Source organism: Pseudonaja textilis, chromosome 10 (assembly GCF_049901715.1).
Source record: "Pseudonaja textilis isolate UNSWEBS1 chromosome 10, rPseTex1.2, whole genome shotgun sequence".
In the NCBI taxonomy this organism is placed as follows: domain Eukaryota; kingdom Metazoa; phylum Chordata; class Lepidosauria; order Squamata; family Elapidae; genus Pseudonaja; species Pseudonaja textilis.
In genome coordinates this window covers 11,389,635-11,411,982 of record NC_141999.1, presented here as the reverse complement: position 1 = coordinate 11,411,982, position 22,348 = coordinate 11,389,635, and the positions used below count along the sequence as shown (strand labels likewise).

The 22,348-nt window shown below is 44.3% G+C and overlaps 1 protein-coding gene across 1 annotated transcript in view; it reads left to right on the top strand.

Moving 5' to 3' along the window:
• SLC9A1 (solute carrier family 9 member A1) overlaps positions 1 to 22,348 on the top strand; it is an 81,262-nt gene that overhangs the window by 48,954 nt on the left and 9,960 nt on the right. Inside the window, exons 2-5 of the mRNA XM_026702526.2 lie at positions 1,764 to 2,224; positions 17,254 to 17,504; positions 18,990 to 19,207; positions 20,213 to 20,415. Of these exons, the coding sequence (XP_026558311.1) occupies positions 1,764 to 2,224; positions 17,254 to 17,504; positions 18,990 to 19,207; positions 20,213 to 20,415 (1,133 nt within the window). The remainder of the gene's footprint in view (positions 1 to 1,763; positions 2,225 to 17,253; positions 17,505 to 18,989; positions 19,208 to 20,212; positions 20,416 to 22,348) is intronic.

Below are 22,348 nucleotides of genomic sequence, written 5' to 3'. Positions count from 1 at the left end.
GCAAGAGAATTAAAGATACAACATGCTGTGCTTACCATCATTTTCGTCCCTAAACAAAATACCAAATTGTATTTTGAGAAATGTAAAAAATTGATAACTGGGGTTATGGAAGGGAGGAAAGGGCTGGAATCAAGTGTCTCTGGGAGGTTGAACAACTAGCCTTGAGGTGCATCCAGAACAAACTTAAACTAAATACACTAAAACCGTAGAAATGGTGGTAGACTTTAGGAGAAACTCTCCTGTCTCTCATCTGCACCTCTAGAACTGTCTGGTTTGGTTCTGCAATCAAACAAGACAGACACAGACTTCAGAGGGTAATTAGAACTGCAGAAAAAACAATTGCTACCAATCTGCTTTTCACTGAGGACCTGTATACTGCACGAGTCAAAAAGAGGGCTGTGAAAATATCTACAGACCCCTCACATCCTGAACATAAATTGTCTCAACTTCTACCCTCAAAATGATGCTATAGGGCACTGCACACCAGAACAACTGGACACAAGGACAGTTTTTTCCTGAATGCCATCACTCTGCTAAACAAATAATTCCCACAACACTATCAAATTATTCGCTAAGACTGTATTACTATTCTCATCCTTCCTAGTACCTATCTCTTTCCACTTATGACTATAACCGTGTTGCTTGTATCTTTACAATTTATACTGTTTTATTTGTTTCCTAGTATGATTTGATTGCTAATCTAACCTAATAGTGTTGTATTTTATGATTCTTGATGAATGTATTTTATTTTTTCTTTACGTACACTGAGAGCTTATGCACCAAAGACAAATTCCTTGTGTGTCCAATCACACTTGGCCAATCAAGAATTCTATAAAGAATTCTATAAAACATTAAAACGAGAATGGTTCCTATCTGGGATTTAACAACTTCATTTTATCTCACCTCCAAAAATTGGCCAGCATTATGCTATCCCTGAATGCGTTCAGTCCTCTTGCTTTTTTTCTGGAAATTGCTCTCATGTTTAAGAGCAGACACCCCCCCCAAAAAAATAAAAAAATGTTTGGTTCATTTTTGCAGGATCAGGTTCCTCCCAGACTGCTGATCACTGTCTGTTGGAGGGGATGATGTAGTTTTGGGCTACCTCACCATGCCAAGCCCAGACTGGAAATAAGGAAATAATGATACATATGACATTAAATAAGGAAGAGCAGTCAATAATTAAACTCTGCCAGGTTTCTCCTCTCATTCAAGTCTACTTCTGGATGTGATACAAGATGGGAATTAAATTGGAGAGGAGATGTGGTAGGAAAGATGCAGATTCATTACAGATAAACCGTTCTAGCTGTTCAATTTCACAAACCTAATAAGACGAGCTAAGTTATCTGGAATTTCCTCCAGGGTATATACATGTAACATTGCAGCTAATGACTTAAGAATATCTTCATGGTAACGTTCCCACTTTGCATAATCTAGGCTGATCACAGAATCCAATGTATTCTGCTGCCGAAATCAGGTTGTCCTGGAGCCAAAATGTGCAACTGTGTTTCTTTAAAGGACCAAGTCTTGTTTCAGGATCCTTCAGTCTTTCACACCCAGGTTCTAGGAGGTGGTGTAATAAGGCCTCCTTGGTGCTCTTCGGGCTTGGTTGTTTTCTTGCAGACATTTCATTACCAAACCAGGTAACATCATAGATGATGTAAATTTAGTTTCTTGGCCAAACTGTAGAACTGGAACATACAAAGGATGCAGCTTTACTAAAGCTACTAAAATCTTGACCGTGTTGCTTTTGTCTCTACTTACAGGATTCCACGTGATTCCAACCATTTCCAACATAGTTCCTGAGAGCTGCTTACTCATTGTCGTAGGACTGCTGGTTGGTGGGCTCATTAAAGCCGTGGGAGAAACCCCTCCAGTCCTAAATTCCAAAGTCTTCTTCCTCTTCCTTCTCCCACCCATCATCCTGGATGCTGGTTACTTCTTGCCCTTGCGCCAGTTCACTGAGAATATGGGCACCATCTTGATTTTTGCAGTGATCGGGACGTTATGGAATGCTTTCTTCGTAGGGGCACTGATGTACGCCGTCTGCCAGATAGGTGGCCCTCTTTTATCAGACATTGGCCTCTTGTACAACCTGCTCTTTGGCAGCATCATCTCGGCGGTGGACCCTGTGGCTGTGCTGGCTGTCTTTGAGGAGATTCACATCAATGAACTTTTGCACATCTTGGTGTTTGGTGAATCGTTGCTGAATGATGCCGTTACTGTGGTAGGTAGAGTGCAGCTTTGGCAGAGATGGCTTTGTCATGGAATAAAAAAAGTCTTTGTGGATTTAGGGCAGAGGTCTCCAAACTTGGCAACTTGAAGTTTTGTGGACTTCAACTCCCAGAATTCTTCCCACAAGTCTTCAAGTTGTCAAGTTTGGAGACCCTTGATTTAGAGCACAAGGCAGCAAAGGAGGAGGAGACAGAAAATATCTTGTGCACGATTCAACACAATGTCCATACTCCCAAGGAAACACACTGCATGCAGATATCGATGATATAGGTATTATTAGCTGAGAGATTTCTTGTCTCCACAAGGGATCAGCTGATGCCAAGGGAACCTCAAAGGAAGGATCACTTTGCCTTTTGATTTCTTAGCATCCCTAGATTCTTAGCTTCTCTTAGTCAGAAATATCCTGTGTCTGCTCGGGATGAACTGAACATTCATTTGACAGACATCTACTTCTTGTCTTCCTAAATATCAGCCCAGGGATAGAAAACCGAATTTGTCTGCAGAAGATCACAGATAAATAGGGGAAAGTCCTTTTTCTTCTTCTCCTGAAATGTGAGAAATGCCAATTTAATATGAGCTGTACCTTATTTAAGAGAGACAGTTTATTGTAGTGGTTAAGGCCCTATACTAGAAGCAAGGAGACCATAAGTTCTAGTTGCTAACATTGGATTCGGCTGTTGGCCTTGTAGCACAGTACATGCATTGCATTCCATCAGTTTGTAGATTTAATTTATTTAATTTAAGAGTTTCAGATAAGTGGGTTAAAAAGGTCCTTTCTAAAGCTTAGAATGTCAACCAAAAAATACTTCTTTGGTCTTTTTGGTTGCCAGCAGAAAGGCAGTGGAGAGTAGTGCATTCCTGAAATGCGTCAGATAATTGCTAGGCATCCCGAAGCTGTTGGCGGGCAAGATTATTACTGGAGAGCATAATGGATGACTCTTGGCTATGGATGTGTCCCATTGGAGAATATACATCCAGGGGGTGGGGGGAAGACCAGGGTCAAGAGGGAAATGAATGATGTGTCTTAGTGTCAGCTGCACCCAGGTAATGCGGACATGGTCACTCCTAATCATTTTTGTTTTTACCCTGAGAGATGCGGCTAGAGACTTATGATTTGAATGGGGGTGGTTTGTTGGAGCCCTGACACAGAGGACCTGCTTCCAGCCACTGTTGACGGTACTGAAGTAGTTGGACCAACAGATTGGCCTGAATATGGGGATTCATTCACTGTAGTCACGGCTAATGGACTTCATAATACATCGGTTGAAAAGTTACTGCCCTTTTTAAAAATTAAAGCATTCATTCCAGCCTCTTAATCAGAGATTCCCCGAGTGCCTAGCAATATTTATCCAAAATCCAATAGAAAACGATAAAGCCCTAAACATAATTTGGAACAAATGAAACTAAAATAGCTAATGGGCCACTAAAAAAAGCCTTCCAGGACATCAACAGATACGTAGCAACTGGAAAAAGACACAAAGGCTTTCTGAAGGTGAAGCCTGCTAAATGTCAGAAACCAAAGGCAGTGTTTGGACAAAATCTATTAACTTCATGAAACATACTCATGCATTTGTTTTTAAATTTACTGCATTATTTTTCAGGTCGTCTAATACCTTATTTATTTAAAACAACGTAGTCCTCGAACATGATAATTCATTTAGTCATTCATTCAGTGTCATTTTTCAGTGTCATTCATTCAAACTTATGACACTGAAAAAAGTAACTTACAACAGGTACTCATACTTAAAACCACTGCAGTATCCCCATGGTCACAGGATCAAGATTCAGGTGTTTGGCAATTGGTACATATTTACCAGGATTGCAGAGTCCCAGAGTCAGGTGACCATCATTTGCCATTATTTCATTTTCATTTCATTTTTTTATTTTATTTTTTAAATTTGTGGTGCCTCCTATCTCATCTGGAGATGACTAGACAGCTTACAAAACATTAAAAACAGATACACTTTAAAATGATAAAACAATAACTAACAATACTAATGATAATTTACAAGCACAAAGTACATGGGGAGAGGTGGGTCTTAATCCGGTAGCCTCCTCCAGAGTGGTGCCCCTTCCCATAGAGGCCCCCGGCCAACTGGTAGAGCCAGGTCTTCAGGTCAGGAGGGTGGGTGCGGATCTCATCTGGAGGGTTTGCCCTAGTTGACAGTGAAAAATAAGGGGACGGGGTGGCTCAGTGGCTAAGATGCTGAGCTTGTCAATCAGAAAGGTTGGCAGTTCGGCGGTTTGAATTCCTAGCGCTGTGTGATGGAGTGAGCTCCCATTACTTGTTGCAGCTTTTGCCAAGCTAGCAGTTTGAAAGCATGTAAAAAATGCAAGTAGAAAAATAGGGACCCCTTTGGTAGGAAGGGAACAGCATTTCATGCGCCTTCGGCATTTAGTCATGCCAGCCACATGACCACAGAGATGTCTTCGGACAGCACTGGCTCTTCAGCTTTGTAATGGAGATGAGCCCTCTAGAGCCGGAAACAACTAGCATGTATGGGTGAGGGGAACCTTTACCTTCACCTTTTACAGTTAAAAAATTGGCAGGTTTATCTTCGATTTCACAGCTCTGTGAGCAACTCAGAACAGATTGGAAAATGTCAGCGTTGGTTGAAGTAATTCTGAGTTATGAATGGAAGGATAGAGAAGGCCAGCCTCCCAGTCAAGGGAAATTGGCAAATCAGTACTGTGGCAAGATGTAGACAACTTAGCAGCAACAATCAATTATGTGATTATTTGTATAAAGCAAGGGCCCTGTTGGAATGGCTTGAAAATAAATTGGTTGATTAACACTTGAATTGATTGGTGGTGGTTTGTTGTCCGTGGGACAGTTAACAAATTATTGAGAGTTGGAATGCCAATTGTTTGTCCTCTGTAGCTCTCTTGTTAGATCTTCTGAGGTCCAGTTCTCTGCTATTTTGGAAATAGGGCAAGCCCTATTATTAGAGAGAGTGTTACCTCCAACAGCAGATACCAAAGGATGAAGGAGGATTGTGAAGTATGGAAGGACAATGCTATGTTGTGCTTCATGGACTTTCCTTACCAACCCTTAGAGGTAGACTGGACAAGGAGCATCAGCTATGAGTATTAACACTACTACCTTTATTCTAAAATTATAGTAACAGTATCTCGCAAGTCTGGAAGGACATCACTGTCCTTCACCTTTACAAGCCAGAAACTAGGGAATGTCTCTTCTGAGACATTTGCCATGCCCTGTTGCTTCCGTGGACTAAGGTGCCTCTTATAGGATCACTGAAGAATTGATGCTTTTGAATTGTGGAGTGCTGGAGAAGACCTTTGAGAGTCTCTTTCGACTGCAAGGAGATCAAATCAGTTGATCCTAAAGGAGATCAACCCTGACTGTTCTTTGGAAGGACAGATACGGAAGCTGAAACTCAAATTACTTTGGCCACGTAATGAGATGAGAAGACTCTGATGTTGGGAAAGGCGAAAGGAGAAGGGGATGGCAGAGGATGAGATGGATAGATAGTGTCATCGATGCCATGAGCATGAAGATGGGCAAATTCTGGGAGACTGTGGAGGACCTGAGAGCCTAGTATCTATGGTCCTCAGGTAGCGAAGAGTCAGACAGAGTGACTGAACAACAGCAACAAACATGACATTGCCTAGTCCCGTGATGGCGAACCTATGGTACATGTGCCACAGGTGGCATGCAGAGCCATTTGTGCCGGCACGCGAGCTGCAGGCACACTTACCTCACTGCACACGCTTGTGCTTCACAGCTGATTTTTGGCCGGTTTGAGGCCTTTTCGGCCTCCCAGAGGCTTAAAGAAGGCTTCTGCAGGCTTTGCAGGCTGAAAACTAGCCCCGTTTCATCACTTCCTGTTTTTCCGACAATACCGGAAGTGATGAAACGGGGCTAGTTTTCGGCCTGCAAAGCCTGCAGAAGCCTGCAAAAGGCTTCCTCAAGCCTCTGGGAGGCTGAAAAAGGCCTCAAACCAGCCAAAAATCAGCTGTGAGGTGCAGTGCAGGTAAGGGCGGTGGGGTGGGTGGGTGGGTGGGTGGGGATTGCATGTACGTGCATAGGGTGTGTGTGTGTGCATTGCCTTCTGGGTGCTGGCATGCGAGCACACAAATGCAAGCATGCTCACAATTTTTGGCACAGGAGCTCAAAAAGGTTAGCCACCACTGGCCTAGTCTATGACTTTTTCTGATTCTCAAGAACACTCTTACAGAATATTACAGTCCTGAGATTTAAACTAGGCTGTTTCCTCATTGGCAGGAAATATTACCCAAGCATTTATACTGAAGAAAGAGTCATCTCCTGCAGAGGAAGTGACATTTTGTCATCCCTCCTGGGTAGAAAACTGTCTTAGAGTTCTGCTCAAACATTATTCTGCAAAGATGGCATCAGAACTGCCATCTCATGCCTGCGCTTTGCATTCACTAGCTGCCAGTGTGCCGTGAACTATGGGGGGGGGAGCTGGAAGGGGGGAGGAAGCTAATGACTCATCGTACCTTCTAGAGATACAACTTCAAGGTCAGACAGCTAGGAAAGGCATGCACCTCCTCACCACCTACTCAACAGTTGAAGAGACCATTCCCAAAACATTTTATTTGAGGGGGATTGGACAATGAGGGATCAACAATGGGAAGGGACAAAGGGGAAAAAGTTAACCGGGAAAGTTTGGCATGTGAACTTCAGTTCTGGCTTTGCTGTACTGTAAACCACAATGCCCCTGTCGGAGTCAAAGTCCAAGGAGGAAGATGAACAGCTGACAGAGAGTGGGAGTGTGGCTCCCTTGGCCGTAGAGGAGGCTATGGAAGGGCAAAGTCTGGCTGGGCAGAGCAGGGAAGAGATAGAACAAGGGAGAGATAGAACAAGGGAGAGGGAGTTCAGAGGAACACCCAGGCCCACCTCCTCTTCATCCTAGGGCACACAGGAAGGAACGGAGAATAGAACAATGTGGATTGCATGGCTTCCGGGGCAGGAAAGGGCCCTGATTACCTTCATTAGCCACACCTGGGAATGAAAGCTTAAAAGAACTGAATGCTGACTGCGGCAGCTGCTGGGAGTGAACATGACTTTGTCCTGTGTTGTCTTTGCTTATCCGACATCTCCCCAACCTTGTGAGTTTTGTCATGCCTGCATGTCTGGAATTCTTGCTCCTGCCCTGCCAAACTAACTACCTCATTTTGGCTTGAGTGGACTTATAATTACAGTTTGTGTTGACCATGTTTTGGACTTGATTTGTTGTAGTCAAAGGCTGTTCCTGGGAGAGTTTTTCTCCAGCCAGAAGGTAACCTGGACATTGGGGGCAAAGTTGGAGCTAATAAAGGGACTCTTATTGATTATCTGGCTGTGTTGCCTTTGTGCCATGCCCCGGGTCATCACACTTTGAGACTGATGTCAGGACAACTGAATGGAATTGAGAGTTGTTCTTGCTTAAGGGACTAAGTTGGGGCAGGACTGACAGATGGTTTGCAGGCAGGGTGTAATATATGCAAATGGCTTTGAGACAGGGCCACCAAGGAAACAGATAAAAGGCAGTTTAGCCCACAATAGGTGCGGGAGAGGCTCAGAAAAGACCCTTCTTAGGTTGGAGGCTGTAAAGGGAACCAGGAGGGAAGAAAAGCACTTTGAGACTTGCAAGATTCTGCTAATGTAACCTTACAATAAAGTAGATGTCAGCCCGGAAACCATTTTGGAAAATCTTCAGGGCTGCCACAGCAAGGCCGGTTGCAGCTGTGGGAAAATGAAGGGGGAGGTCGAAATAACATTCTTGCCCATGGGAGCCAAGGATATCCCCAGCAGGTGCTTGGAAGGCGTGGGCCTGAGACAGCCGGAGGAGGACTGTGACCTGATTGGGCCATGAGATGGATGTGTGACCTGGGGGGCATGAACTTTGGGTTTTGATTTGGGTGGAGAAAACCTCAGGTCCTTCAGAGTCAGGTTTTCACCAGCTGTGCCCATATGGCATTCCTTATTAAATTTAACTTTGAGGAAACTCCAGGCCTCAGAGTTTTGATTTCATTAGTGCGAGCCCTGACAGTAGAATTAGCTCATCTGATCACGTTTCCTGTCTGGTCTACCACATACAGCTTACACAGCAACCCTTGAAGTAGACTTCGTCTTCTGCCCACTCTATCTCATGCAGAGTATTACTGCAAATGATCATAACTTGTAGGAATGTTACCTATAGTAACATGCATAGAAAAAGAAAAATCTGGGAAGGGATTTTCTTGCACACCCATTTATATTCTAAGTTGCATTTTCTGGGGAATCTGCTATGGCTTAATGTAAGAGATCTGCTCTGCTTTCGGTTCCTAACACAAGGAAGGTCTCTGTGATGATCCAGGGTGGGTGTCAGCCTTCGAGATCTTCCTCCTTTCCTTTGCTTCTTTCTGGCTGCCATGAGTAACGGGGGTGGTGGTGGAAAGTGTTGAAAGAGTTAATAACTGATATTGTATAACCTGGGGTTTCTCATTCCTGCTTAGCTTTCTCTTCTCTGCGCAACTGCAACCCTTTATCTGAGTAAGACAAGGTCAACTAATCATCACCACCTGGAGATGTCCGCATGATGTAGTTCACAACTTTTAATTGGAAGAATCGTTTGAACTGTTGGGGAGGGGAAAATTTCACTCCCTTGATATATGTGATGTGCGTGCCTAATTACCCAGATTCAGAATTTTCTTGTTGTTACCAGTAACTTCCAGTAAAAGACATCTTTTATCTAATTACAAGAATCTAAGTATTTCTTTCCTGGATTTAGAACGGAGCAGCAGCTGACAGTGGGATACAAAACAAACACTGTCACAGAAAACAGATGAAGCCCCTTTTATTCTTTCACTTTGCTTCCAAGCTGCGAATATCCTTGACGGAAGACAAAAAACTCCCACACAAACAGTTACACGAAGAAGGAAAAAAGCAACAGGCAAGATAAGTGATGGAGGACGTCCACAGATAACACACACTGGGAAGGACGCCAAACTCAGAGAGAAACTATAGAGATATTTCCACGCTTTGTTTCCAGCAGGTCCAAACTCTTATTCAGTTGTCACAGCTGCAGCCCATGAAGAGGATCAAGGCCCTCTCCTCCCAAGTAGACCACGTCTCTCCTTTATCCTCTCCTCCCTGCGTGCCCTAGGATGGATAGGGGATGGGCCTGGGTCCTCCTCTGACTGCCCAGCCAACCTCTGCCCTTCCCCAGCCTCCTCCACAACCTCTGGAGCCACACTTCCAATCACTGTCAGCCATTCCTCCTCTCCCTCAGAATCAGTCTCCACCAGGGGCTTGACAGTCTCTCCTTCCTTCCTCATCAGGAGGTATTTGAAAGAGCAGAAAGGATGGAGTGGAAAAACTGGCTTTAACCATGTTATTTTATTTATAGCTGGGACAACGAAAGGGCATGAAGGAGCAACTAATTTGTGCAAAGTCATGATTGCTACATGGTCCAAGAAGGTCTCTGTAAATTCAGAGAGATGCCAAAATGATATACGTCTCTCCTCTTTTGTCCAGTTTTCTTCTGTTCAGTTCGAACTAACCTCTGTAGTGAGTAAAGTCTCCTGACGCTTGAAAAGTTGGACTTGGCCAGTGCTCTGCCCGAGGGCAGCATTTCTATTTCTGAGCTGCTACCTTTTGATGTCAGAGAACGAGGACTAAAGGAAAACCTTGATGGACCTACCTGATTGGTCAAGCATTTTCTTCCCATTAAATCTGGTGACTTTGAGATCTGGTTGACATATTCTCTGGAAAAATGAGGACCGTATTTGGCTGGTGCAAAATGCATGAATTTCATTTACAGGTAGTCCTCAGCTTACAGCCTTGAAAAAAGTGGCATGACCATTTTTACGACCATTGCAGTATCCCATTCCCCATGGTCAAGTGATCCAAATTTGGATGCTTGGCTCATATTTATGTTGGTTGCAGTGCCCTTGGGTCAGGTGATCGACTTTTGTGATCTAACAAGCAAAGTCCACAGGGAGGTCAGATTCACTTAAGAGCGGTGTTATTAACTTCACAGCTGCAGTGATTCGTTTAACAACCGTGGCAGGAAAGGTTCTAAAATGGGGCAAAAACTCACTCAACAAGTGTCTTGCTTAGCAGCAGACATTTTGGGCTCAATATGGGTCATAAGTCAAAGGCTACCTGTGTTTTTGAACATGCCTCTTGGCCACTCTGAGTCCTTATAGCAGTTTGCAAAACCAGATGTGATAACAGTATTCTGCAGTCCAACACAATAAAAAGAATGAAAACAATGACCAAGCAGAGGGGAGCACCAAAACGTTGAACTTATTTCGGGTGTTGTTTTGGGGGTCAGTACTGATCCCCAAGGATTTATAATAAGGAGGAGCTTTCTGACAATGAGAACAATCAACCCATGGAACAGTAGTTGCCTTCGGAAGTTGTGGGAGCTTCAGCACTGGAGGCTTTCAAGAAGGGATTGGACTGCCATTTGTCAGAAATGGTGGAAGGTCTCCTGCTTGGGCAGGAGGTTGGACTAGATGACCTACAAGGTCCCTTCCAACTCTGTTAATCTTTCTGTTAAAACTCAATCTTGTCTAGCCTTGTGTGGACTTCAGCTTCCGTAATTTCCTAACCAGCATGATCTTGCTAGGAATTCTGGGTGTTGGAATCCATCATTGGGGAAATTGTCATCTATCTAGATTCCAGAAGATGCCTTGGATTATCTCACTAAGTGATTAAGATGCAGTGAAGCTATTAACCTTATATCATCTTCTGCCATAAAGCACCATGACGCTTAAAAACAATTGCAGAAACACCCAATGCTGTTCCTTTCTTCTCCAATGCTGTTCTGTCTCTTGGCCTGCCCTGAATTTATGCTCCCCCAGCAGGAAAGTGGATGCCGCAGACATGAGCCAACACATATTGGATCTTGCACAATCTTGCTTTCATTTTTGATGTCCATTCTCCACACACACACACCCGCAGCGTGAGAGGGAGAGGATGCAGTGTCCTGACCACATCAAAGTCTCAAAGAAAAAGACCCAGGCTCCTGATAGCTGGACCAGTTTCAGGTTATAATTGGCTAAGACAAGGAAGGCTTTCATTAGTCTTTTTCAAAAGGAAGTCTAGAGTTGTTGGAAATTGGGCAGGGTATCAATATAATTTATTGTTGTCCGTTGCACAGTCAGCCAGATGTTTAGACTGGATTTGGCATTTTTATCCACCTCTCAAATATTTCCCAAAGATCTGGGATAGGTAGGAGTTGTTTGATGGTGTTAAAGGTACTGTTGCAAGCTGTAAACTCTTCCGGGGAAAGCTGCCTTTTGCAAGTGATTTTGTTAATGCCAATGGTGCTTCAGAAGTGTTGGAATTGCATGCAAGGTACCTATTTTTGGTACTATCTTTGCTTTCTTTTGCTCTTGTTGTCATTTTCACCAGTTTAGCCTGCTTTCTCCAGATCCTGCAATATTCTCTATTCAGATTGAGGAGTGCTTGGTGCTCTCTGAGCTTGCTTGTTTTTTTTGCAGTTTCCCCCCACCAAAAAAAAAGTTTTCCCCAAAAACTTTAACCTTGGACTGTCAACTATTGACCTCAACCCTTTCTTAAGAGGTCTGCATAAGCGCACCAACGTGCCTACCGTCCCTGTCCTATTGTTTCTTTTATTTTTTCTTAGATGTACCCATTTCATATATTCATAACTATGTATATACTTATAACTATTATCTTGTAAGCGATTGACAAATCAAAATAAACAAATAAATAAAACATTTCATTACCCAAGCAAGATATCATCATCGGTGCTATTCAGATTATCTTTATAATTGGCTGCAGATATTTAGACTGGATTTGGCATTTTTAATCCAGCCATCGAGCTCTTCCCAAGGACATAGGATAGGCAGATGTTGTTCTTTGATGGTCTTAAAAGCTGTTCCAAGTAAAGCTGCCTTTTGCAATTGACCGATGGTGATTTTTGCCAATGCCAATGGGGTTCAAATGGTGCTCCAGACATTTTGGAGGTGGTATTTATTGATATCATCTTTGCTTTCTTTTGCCATAGACGTTCTACTTCTATTTGCAGGTCTTTGTGTTTAGGTCTGCAACTCCTGAAATCCCCCACCATCCCAGCACACATTAAAGGTAAAGGTTGGTGAAAGCCAGGTTATATTAGGTCTTCATTCCGTCATCTAGTTCTTAACGGCAAACAATGTTGGTTAAAAAAATAAAAATGTCTATCAAGCACAGATCTATATAGCAATGCAGAAATGATTGGACATTTCCTTCTTCCAAGATGCAGAGAGTATTGCATAGGAAATAAGTGGCTAATGAGTCTTTTTGTTTTAGCACTTTTGGTTGTGTTTACTAGAGAATTAGTAATTGGAGGAAAGGAAGGGAGGGGATCCTTTTATTCGCTTTCATACATCTTGGCCAGGGAAAACTCCCTTGCGGAGGGGTGGGGGTCAGTGGTGGGATTCAAAAAACTTTACTACCGGTTCCGTGGGTGTGGCTTGGTGGGCGTGGCTTGGTGGGTGTGGCAGGGGAAGGATACTGTACAATCTCCATTCTCTTCCCACTCCTGCAGGAAGGTTACTGCAAAATCCCCCTTTCCTCCCCACCCTACTAACCTGCTTTCTAGCTCCGTTCTCCTGTTCAGGGCAACCAGAGAAGACCCAGCCGATCAGCTGGGACTCAATGGGAGGCAGAGAATAGATGGGACGGGCAGTGGTGAGATTCAATTTTTTTTACTACCGATTCTGTGGGCGTGTCTTGATGGGTGTGGCTTAATGGGCATGGCAGGGAAGGATACTGTAAAATCTCCATTCCCTCCCCACTCCTGGGGGAAGGTTACTGCAAAGTCCCCATTCCCTCCTCACCCCAGTAACCTGCTTTCCAGCTCCGTTCTCCTGTGCAGGGCAACCAGAGAAGACCCAGCCGATCAGCTGGGACTTGGGAGGCGGAGAAGAGATGGGGGCGGGGCCAGTCAGAGGCGGTATTTGCTGGTTCTCCGAACTACTCAAAATTTCCACCACTGGTTCTCCAGAATTGGTCTGAACCTGCTGAATACCCACCTCTGCTGGGGGTAAACCACAATCACGGATTATGTTGGGAAATTCCCATCCAGGCAGGAGGAGGGATCAAGCTGGGAGTTAGCCTTGTAGGATTGTCCCTCTCTCTCAAGTTCCGTGAAACCTTATTTGTTTGTTCCCAAGGGAAGGCAGTCAGCCTGGGGAGATTCTTGTACCACAGGTAGAACGTCATAAACTGGTCAACTTGAACCATTTACGTGTGGATCCGGTGGCTTTCACCTAATCGTTTCATCTCGTATGATCAAAATTGAGACGCGTGGCAGCCACCTCATATTTATGATGGTTGAAGTGTCATGCGATCCCCTTTTGCGACCTTCTGACAAGCAAAGTCAATGGAGAAAACAGATTCACTTAACAACCAGTTTACTAGCCTATCGACTGCAGCAATTCACTTAACAACTGTGGCAAGAAAAGTCGTAAAACCGGACAAAACTCACTTAACAAATGTCTCACTTAACAACAGAAATTGTTGGGTCGTAAATTGAGGACTCCCTATATATGGTCCTCTCAGTAAATAACTTAGGTTCCTAAGAGAGAAGGCAAAGGGACTTTAAGCGATTCCGTTTGCCTAATGGGAAATTGGTACCAGGGGGTGCATTAATGCAGAATAGAAGATCAGTAAGTACTGCAGCTTGAAGAAATGTGTATGATTATCCTTTTTTTTAAAAAAAAAAGTATTTTAAAAATATATTGTTGTGAAACTTTATATTGTTGTGAAACTTGCAATATAAACTGTAAGAGCCGTGATGGCACAGTGGTTAGAATGCACTATTGCAGGCTAATCCTGCCCATTGCCAGAAGTTCGATCCTGACCGGCTCAAGGTTGGCTCAGCCTTCCATCCTTCCGAGGTGGGTAAAATGAGGACCCAGATTGTTGGGGGCAAGAGGCTGACTCTGCAAACCACTTGGAGAGGGCTGTAAAGCACTGTGAAGCAGTATGTAAGTCTAAGTACTGTAGCTATTCCTTCCTTATCTTCTTTCCTTATCTTCCTTCCTTCCTCCTCCCCTTCCTTCCTTCCTTCCTTCCTTCCTTCCTTCCTTCCTTCCCCTCCCTCCCTCCCTCCCTCCCTCCCTCCTTCCTTCCTTCCTTCCTTCCTTCCTTCCTTCCTTCCTTCCTTCCTTCCTTCCTTCCTTGAGCCATGGTGGTGCAGTGGTTATAATACAGAACTGCAGAGTGCTTCCACTTGCCAGCTGCCTGCAATTTGGCAGTTCGAATCTCACCAGAGGCTCAAGGTTGACTCAGCCCTTCCGTCCTTCTGAAGTGGGTAAAATGAGGACCCAGATTGTTGGGGGCAAGAGGCTGATTCTGTAAACCGCTTGGAGAGGGCTGTAAGGCACTATAAAGAGGTATGTAAGTGCTATTGCTGTAACTTGTAAGTATACATATATACAAGTATAAAAAAGTAAAAACTTTGAGAACTGGAAAGCCATTGAAAATGGAAGAGGAGGTATATCAGTATGGGAAGAAGAAACCAGGGGAGCTATTGTGCCTGAAATTTCAGTGAAAGGATTCACCAGGGAGCAAATTTTTGACTATACTCCGCACCAGCCTCTCTAAATAAAATAACATTCCGTACAAACTTTAGTAGCAGAGATTTCTCTCAGTGGCTGAATATGTTTGGAAATACATTTAGATGGCTATGTTCAAACAGGAGGCTAAAAATAATTGTACAGTATTTTAAATGTTAGTGCGGTGTTCTATTCTTAGCCAGTTTTGTTTTATATCAAAAGCAGAGGGGGCAGGGGGAAGCAAAAATAAAGCACCCAGTTAGAGCAACTGATATGCATGGAAGCCCTTGGTAATGAGTACCCGGCAACATGGTGGCATCTAAGTTAAAAAAAAAAAAAAAGCCTTAAGGCTGAACTGAGTTTGTATTTCAATAGAAGACAACCAGGGAAGACATCTCAGGACTGTAAGTTAGACAGTTAATAAACCATCACTTGATTAAACGAGAAATAAATGCCAAACCCTTATCAGCTGCTCTTCTTCTATGAGACATTTGGCTCTAAACTTCACTTAAACTTAAGATTTGAGACCGATTTTACTGACCACCCTCTGAAATTATTACAATTGGAGTGGTGTGAAGGCTTACAGATGGAGCTCTCGCTTCACAATCAGGAGGCTGTGAGTTCAATCCTAGGTAGAGGCAGATATTTCTTCTCTGGACACAGTGAGAATATATCTGCTGGGGGTGGGTGGGGGTGGAAACTCCGCATTTTTGACAGGAAGGGCATCCGTCCAGTAAACACTCAGCTCTATTCAGTTGCCAAGACTGCAGCCCGCAAGGGATTATATAGAGCCGTTAAATGAAGATGTTGACCTTGATTTACAATTGAAGTATACCTTCAGTTAAAACCCATGTCTCCATTTGAAATGCAACAGAACTCGGCTCAGATCACAGTGTGGAAGCCAGTATACGAGAGAGAGAAAGAAATTGGGCAGAACTGATCCTTGCTGGCTCCCTTAACTGTACCGGATAGCCCTCAACTTACAACAATTTGTTCGGTGATACAAATGGCAATGAAAAAGTGACTTATGACCGTTTTCCACCCTTATGACCGTTGCAGCATCCACACTATCAAAACTCAGGTGCTTGGCAACTGGTTCATATTCATGACGGTTGTAATGACCTGGGGTCAGGCCAGTGGTGGTATGCTACCGGTTTGGACTGGTTCAGCAGAACCGGTAGTAAAAAAAAAAGCCTCCCACAATCAGTTGAGAGGAGGAAAAAAAGACAAGGATCAGCTGAGAGGAGAAAGAAAGGAACAGGGCAGGATTGGCCCCCCTACCCCCCCTGCGCTTTTCTCTTCTTTATCCCCTCAGCTGATGTGGGGAAAGCTGCTCACGCATTAGGTGCGCGCGCACACACGCGCCATCCCCAAACCAGTAGCAGAACAGGTAGGATCCTATTGCTGGTGATCACCCTTTCGTGACCTTCTGACAAGCAAAATCAAGAGGAAAGCCAGATTGATTTAACAACAATGTTACTAATGTGAAAACTGTGACGATTCACTTAACAACTCTGGCAACAAAGATGGTAAAGTGGGGCGAAACTCAGTTCAGTCCCTTAGCAACAGAAATTTTGGATTCAAGGGTGGTCATAAGTTGAGGAGTACCTGGGTAGTTGGACGGAAAAGACTGGTCCTAAATGGAGATGGTGATCCTGCCATTTTACTGGTCCTTCTGAGCATTGAAGGTTTGGGTGTTTTAGCCAAAGAGGCCAGCTTGGTGCATGGTTTGCTGTGCTGATTCTCAGAGACCAGTTATAACCAGCTTGTACTCAACAGGACAAATGCTGGAGATTAAAAAAAACAAAACCTATGTTCCCCTTTGATCCTTCCCTTTCAACTCCTTTTAACAACCCCATAATCTCTTATAGCAGGGGTTCCCAACCTGGGGTGCGAGACGATATTCCAGGGGGTGCAAGAAAAGTCCAGATAATTTTTATTTATTCTTATTTTTATTTATTTATTGATTGATTATGCAATGGATTAATTTTGTTTTCATTTTAGAGTTAAGTATTGTTATTTAGTGGCCGTCACATACATAGCTCAAAAGATTCAATCCTACCATATATTTAACGCGATGAGTAGTTCCTAAAGTCTAAACTTCAGGGGGTGCAAGGTTCGAGTGAAATTTCTTTAGGGGTGCGGGGCAAAAAACCCGTTGGGAACCACTGCCTTACAGGGTGGAGTCTGGGCAACTGAACAGAACTGAATGTTTATTGGCCGGATGCCCTACCTGTCGCCAGTGTGGAGTTATATTCACAGATATATTCTCAACGAGCCCAGAGAGAGAAATTTCTGCCTCTACCTAGGATTGAACTCACAGCCTCCTGATTGTGAGGCAAGAGCTCCACCTCTAGGCCACCACACCATTCTTCCCCCTTCCCTTTGTGGGATAGTAATTCCCTTTCATGTTGGCACTCCTATTGGCAACCTTTCTCTGATCACTGCCTCGGTGGGCTGAGACAGCTTTTCTCTCCCTCCTTTGTGTCTCCCCAGGTTCTTTACCACCTTTTCGAAGAGTTTGCCAACTATGAAAAAGTCACCCTCACGGACATCGTCCTGGGCTTCCTGAGCTTCTTTGTGGTGGCCCTGGGGGGCGTCTTTGTCGGGGTTGTCTACGGCATCATCGGAGCCTTCACCTCCCGCTTCACCTCCCACATCCGGGTCATCGAACCTCTTTTCGTCTTTCTGTACAGTTACATGGCATATCTGTCTGCAGAGGTCTTCCACCTGTCAGGCATCATGGCGTAAGTATTAGACTGGGATGGGGGCAAGCAGTGCCCTTCAGACATTTAGGACTGGACCTCTCATCAGCCCCAGTTAGCAGAGGAGTTTGGAAAGGACTGTAGGAGTTGTAGTCCATTCATCTGAGGGGAACTGGGTTGTCTGTCCCTGCTGTAGCACTATAATGAGTTCATGGACATTCGTGGTAGCATCTAGTAATCCCCCAAAACCACAATGGAAGACCACAAGGACACACCAGAGCTGTAGGCTAGCTAGACTGCAAACTTGAAAAAAAAAAAAAACATCCTGCAAACCATTTTTGTTTTGTTGCTATGTCCATGAAGTTCCTAGTTGAGTTGAAGTTGACTTTAGATCATAACCTTTAGAGCAGGGGTCTCCAAACTTGGCAACTTTGAGACTTGTGGACTTCAATTCCCAGAATTCCCCAGCCAGCTGCAAGTCTTAAAGTTGCCAATTTTGGAGCACCCTGCTTTAGATCACAGGCAGATGACTTATTTTAAGTATTTATTAAATGTATTTGTTAGAATTACAACCTCTCTTTCCTCCAAGAACTTGATTTGCATTTGTGCATTCTCACCTGAAAAATGGCTGAAAACGCCCCCCCCAAATGGTGTAAAAACAGCCTGGAAAATAGCCTGGAAAACAGGCCAAAAAATAAGTGGGGGCAGGGCCAGCCAGTGTTGGGATTTGCCAGTTTGCCAAACTGCGTAGAATCTTAACTACCAGTTCGCTGGAACCAGTGCGAACCGGATGCAGCCCATCTCTGCTTTAATATAATTAAACAACAGCATCTGCCTATCCCACTCTCCTGGGGAAGACTCAATAGGTGGACAGAAATGCCACAAAAATTCTTGGCCTTCTTTGTTCTTCGTGCCTCCTATTTTGTGTCCTGATCTTACTGAGTTCCTGTCTCTGTCTGTCTCTCTGTCTGTCTGTCTGTCTGTCTGTCCGTCTGTCTGTCTCTCTCATTTTTGTTATTAGCCATTTGAAAGAAGAAATAACGAGCAAATAGATAAAGGACTATAAGATAAATAAACACAATTTAAACACAGCCCAGAAATAGTACATCCTTAGGTAAGGAGCAAGTGAAGAATAGATTAAATTGTTTGAAAAGATTAAAAGTTGTTTTTTAAGCTCTAAGCTAAAGGAACATATGGGTGTCTAGGCTGGGTGTGAAGCCTTGGGAAGGTCACTTCCTCTAGCAGTATATTTTACTCTTGCATAGGGGTTAGAGAGGAAGGATGTCTCCCACTTATATTCACACGTAGGCGGTTCCTGATTGCCAAGGACAACCAAAGAATGCTTAACACAAGATTTTATATTAGGGCTCATTTTTGAGTGATGTAGATAGCTCCTACAAGCATTCCTCTCTCCATCTTTTCCTTCCAAGTGTGATCATCTGGTGGAACGGAGTATCTTCCCAGGAGGATCAGGGATGCTGCTGGCCTCTTCAGTCTTCCCATAGCTCATTTCTCTTTTTCTTGCAGGCTGATTGCTGCAGGGGTGGTGATGCGCCCTTATGTGGAGGCCAATATCTCCCACAAGTCCCACACAACCATCAAATATTTCCTGAAGATGTGGAGCAGTGTCAGCGAGACCCTTATCTTCATCTTCCTTGGTGTCTCCACTGTGGCCGGGAAGCACCACTGGAACTGGGCCTTCGTCATTTGCACCCTGTTTTTCTGCTTGATCGCCAGGGTTTTAGGTCTGGACATGTTGCTCAAATGGGAAATAGGGCAGGGGTGATCATTGAAAGTTACTGGTTATGCTCTTTAAAGCCTTATGTGGCTTGAGGCCAAGGTTCCTTGAAGAACCACCTCTCCTTTGTTAGCATCTACCCAGCCCACTAAAGTGTGATTGTGGGTCCTTTTTTTGACACCCCTGGTATAGGGTCTCCTACTTCAGAAGAGTGTTAGGCTAGAAGACCTTCAGGGTTCCTTCCATCTCTATTAGTCTATGTCAGTGATGGCTAACCTTTTTGAGCTCCTGTGCCAAAAATTGTGTGCGCACTGTCGCTTGCGTGCTGGTGTGCCAGCACCCAGAAGGCAATGCACCTCCCCCGCATGTGCACACAATTCCCGCCCCCGTTGCCGCTGCCATCCCCCACCCCCTTAACTGCACTGCGCCTCACAGCTGATTTTCGGCCTCCCAGAGGCTTGAAAAAAGCCTCTGCAGGCTTTGCAGGATGAATAATAGGCCTGTTTTATCACTTTGTCACAGCTGCAGCCCATGAAGAGGATCAAGTCCCTCTCCTCCTGAGTAGATCATGTTTTACCCTGATCCTCTCCTCCTTGTGTGGCCTAGGATGGATAGGGGATGGGCCTTGGTCCTCTTCTGACTGCCCAGCCAACCTCTGCCCTTCCCCAGGCTCCTCCACAACCTCTGGAGCCATACTTCCACTCCCTGTCAGCTGTTCCTCCTCTCCCTCAGAGTCAGACTCCACCAGGGGCATGACAGTATGAGAGTAGCCCTTGGCAAGATAGGTGGCAAATAAATTTAACCAACCAACCAACCAAACAAACAAACAAACAAATGTTAGGTTTTGCATGCTGTGCATGTGGGGGCCACTAACCTTCTACCCGATCAGTGTAAATGCCCTGTGTGAACAGTGTGATTTGAAACCCTGAAAAAACGAAAACCAAGAGCTCTGTATGTGTCAACAGTGCCATTAGGTAACCTTTGCCTCTCCGTCTTTTCAATCTGTGTTCAGGTGTGCTGGGGTTGACATGGTTCATCAACAAATTTCGCATTGTGAAGTTGAGCCCGAAGGATCAGTTCATCATTGCCTACGGTGGCCTGCGGGGGGCCATCGCCTTCTCTCTCGGCTACCTCCTGGATTATAAGCATTTCCCAATGCGAGACATGTTTCTTACAGCGATCATCACAGTCATATTCTTCACAGTCTTTGTGCAGGTAGATCTGAGTATCCCCTCCCCTTCCCCATCCCTCCTGGCAACCTTCACAATTTGGTCCAAAACCTCCCATCTGGATTTCTGAGTGCCCCTCCCGAGGAAATAAAATATGTGCTTTCTCCCTTTCCCTTCCCTCTTCATTTATTAAAAATCAAGGGGACTCTGGTAGCACCTTTTCTGACTGACACATTTTACAGAAAGGCATGGTTTCATGAGCTGGTCCTCATTTCCATCAGATGCATCGAGTGACTGGGCTGATGTAGGATTTAAATTGGCAGAAAATGGAATGGAAGACAGGATGATTATGCAGATTATACAGGAGACAGATTTCTGGCGTCCCATTAATTAACCCTAACCAATCCTCATCTCATATATAAATCCTAGATCAGTCAAGCTACTTACACACGTTGATAAAGTGAGCTTGAGCTCACAAAAGTGTGTGCCTTTATTTATTAAATGTATAGGCTGCTCATCCCAGTTAAGACACTGAGCTTGTCAGCTGGAAAGCTGACAGTTTAGGTTCAAGACTCAACGCTCCATGACAGGGTGAGCTCCCGTTACTCGCTCCAGCTCCTGCCAACCTAGCAGTTCAAAACCATGCAAATGTGAGTAGATTTATAGGTGCTACTTCAGTGGGAAAGTAACAGTACTTTTGTCACACGCTCTACACCGTGTGATACTGTGGCGTGATGTCAGTGCTCTTTGGACAGTGCTGGCTCAATGGCCTAGAATTGGAGATGAACACCCCGCCCCCCCAAAGATGGCTACAACTAGTGGAGTAAAATCCGCAGGGAAACCTTTGCCTTACTTCTTGCCATCATGCAAGGTGGCTTACAGCAAAATAAAACGACAATGTAAAGCATGAAATGGATATATTAACATTAAAGTTAACAAAGATCATTAAGGAAGGAATCAATTAAACAATGGGGTAGAGATGGAATCTCCTCTTAACCCAGGAACCACTTCCACTATGGATCCCAGGCCATTGGCAGAACCAGGTTTTAAGGACCTTTGAATAAAATGTGTTAGAAAATGTACCACCAGGGTCCTTTGGATTTAGGACTACTCTGTCCTCCTACAGTGTCATAAATATATGGAGTCAAGTTTCCTTGACTCCTGAGACTCCTAAGAAGGTGTCTTTGTGACTTTCCTAGCAATAGTAGGGAAGTGGCTTGCCATTGCCCTCTGCTGGGATATTGCTTGAACTGTTCAGTTTATGGGCCTGGGATTTCCTGATGGGTTCCTTTCCAAGTGTTAGACGGGTCTCATCCAAGATCAGCTAATGTCAGTTGGGTAGAGCCACCTAGCTGTGCTCTCAGTAAAGAATGTTTCTGGGATTCACTGCATTAATTACACTTTCTGGCATTCATGCTTTGTATATTTATGTGTATAGCTCTTTACAGGTACTTGTAAAATGCAATATGGATTAAATATAATGAAACGTCAGAAATTACCTGGAAGTGAATGGATGATTGGATGATTTTGAGGTCATATTCACCTCACTTAACAGGCTGATTTCTAGAACCCAGGTGTCAAACTCGCCACGTCACGTTGTCATCATGTGATGTTTGTTTTTCTCCTTCACGGAGCTGGCGTGGCCTGTATTTCTATTCATCTGCCTGTGGACAGAGTTTGATACCTCTGTTCTAGAAGGAGGGAGCCTCATTTGAGCAAAGACTTGCAAAGATTTACATCATGTTCCACCAGATCTCTAGTATGTTCCAAGAATGACCCACTGATCCTCAGTGATTCTTGGAATAGGACGGGGGCCTCCAAACTTTGCAATTTTAAGACTTGTGAAAGAACTAAAATTCAACTTCCAGAAAAACATGACTGGCTGGGGAATTCCGGGAGTTGAAATCCACAGTTGCCTAGTTTGGAGACCCCCCCCCGGAATGAGAGAAGAGGGGAGCTGTCTGTCAAGCTCAGCCACT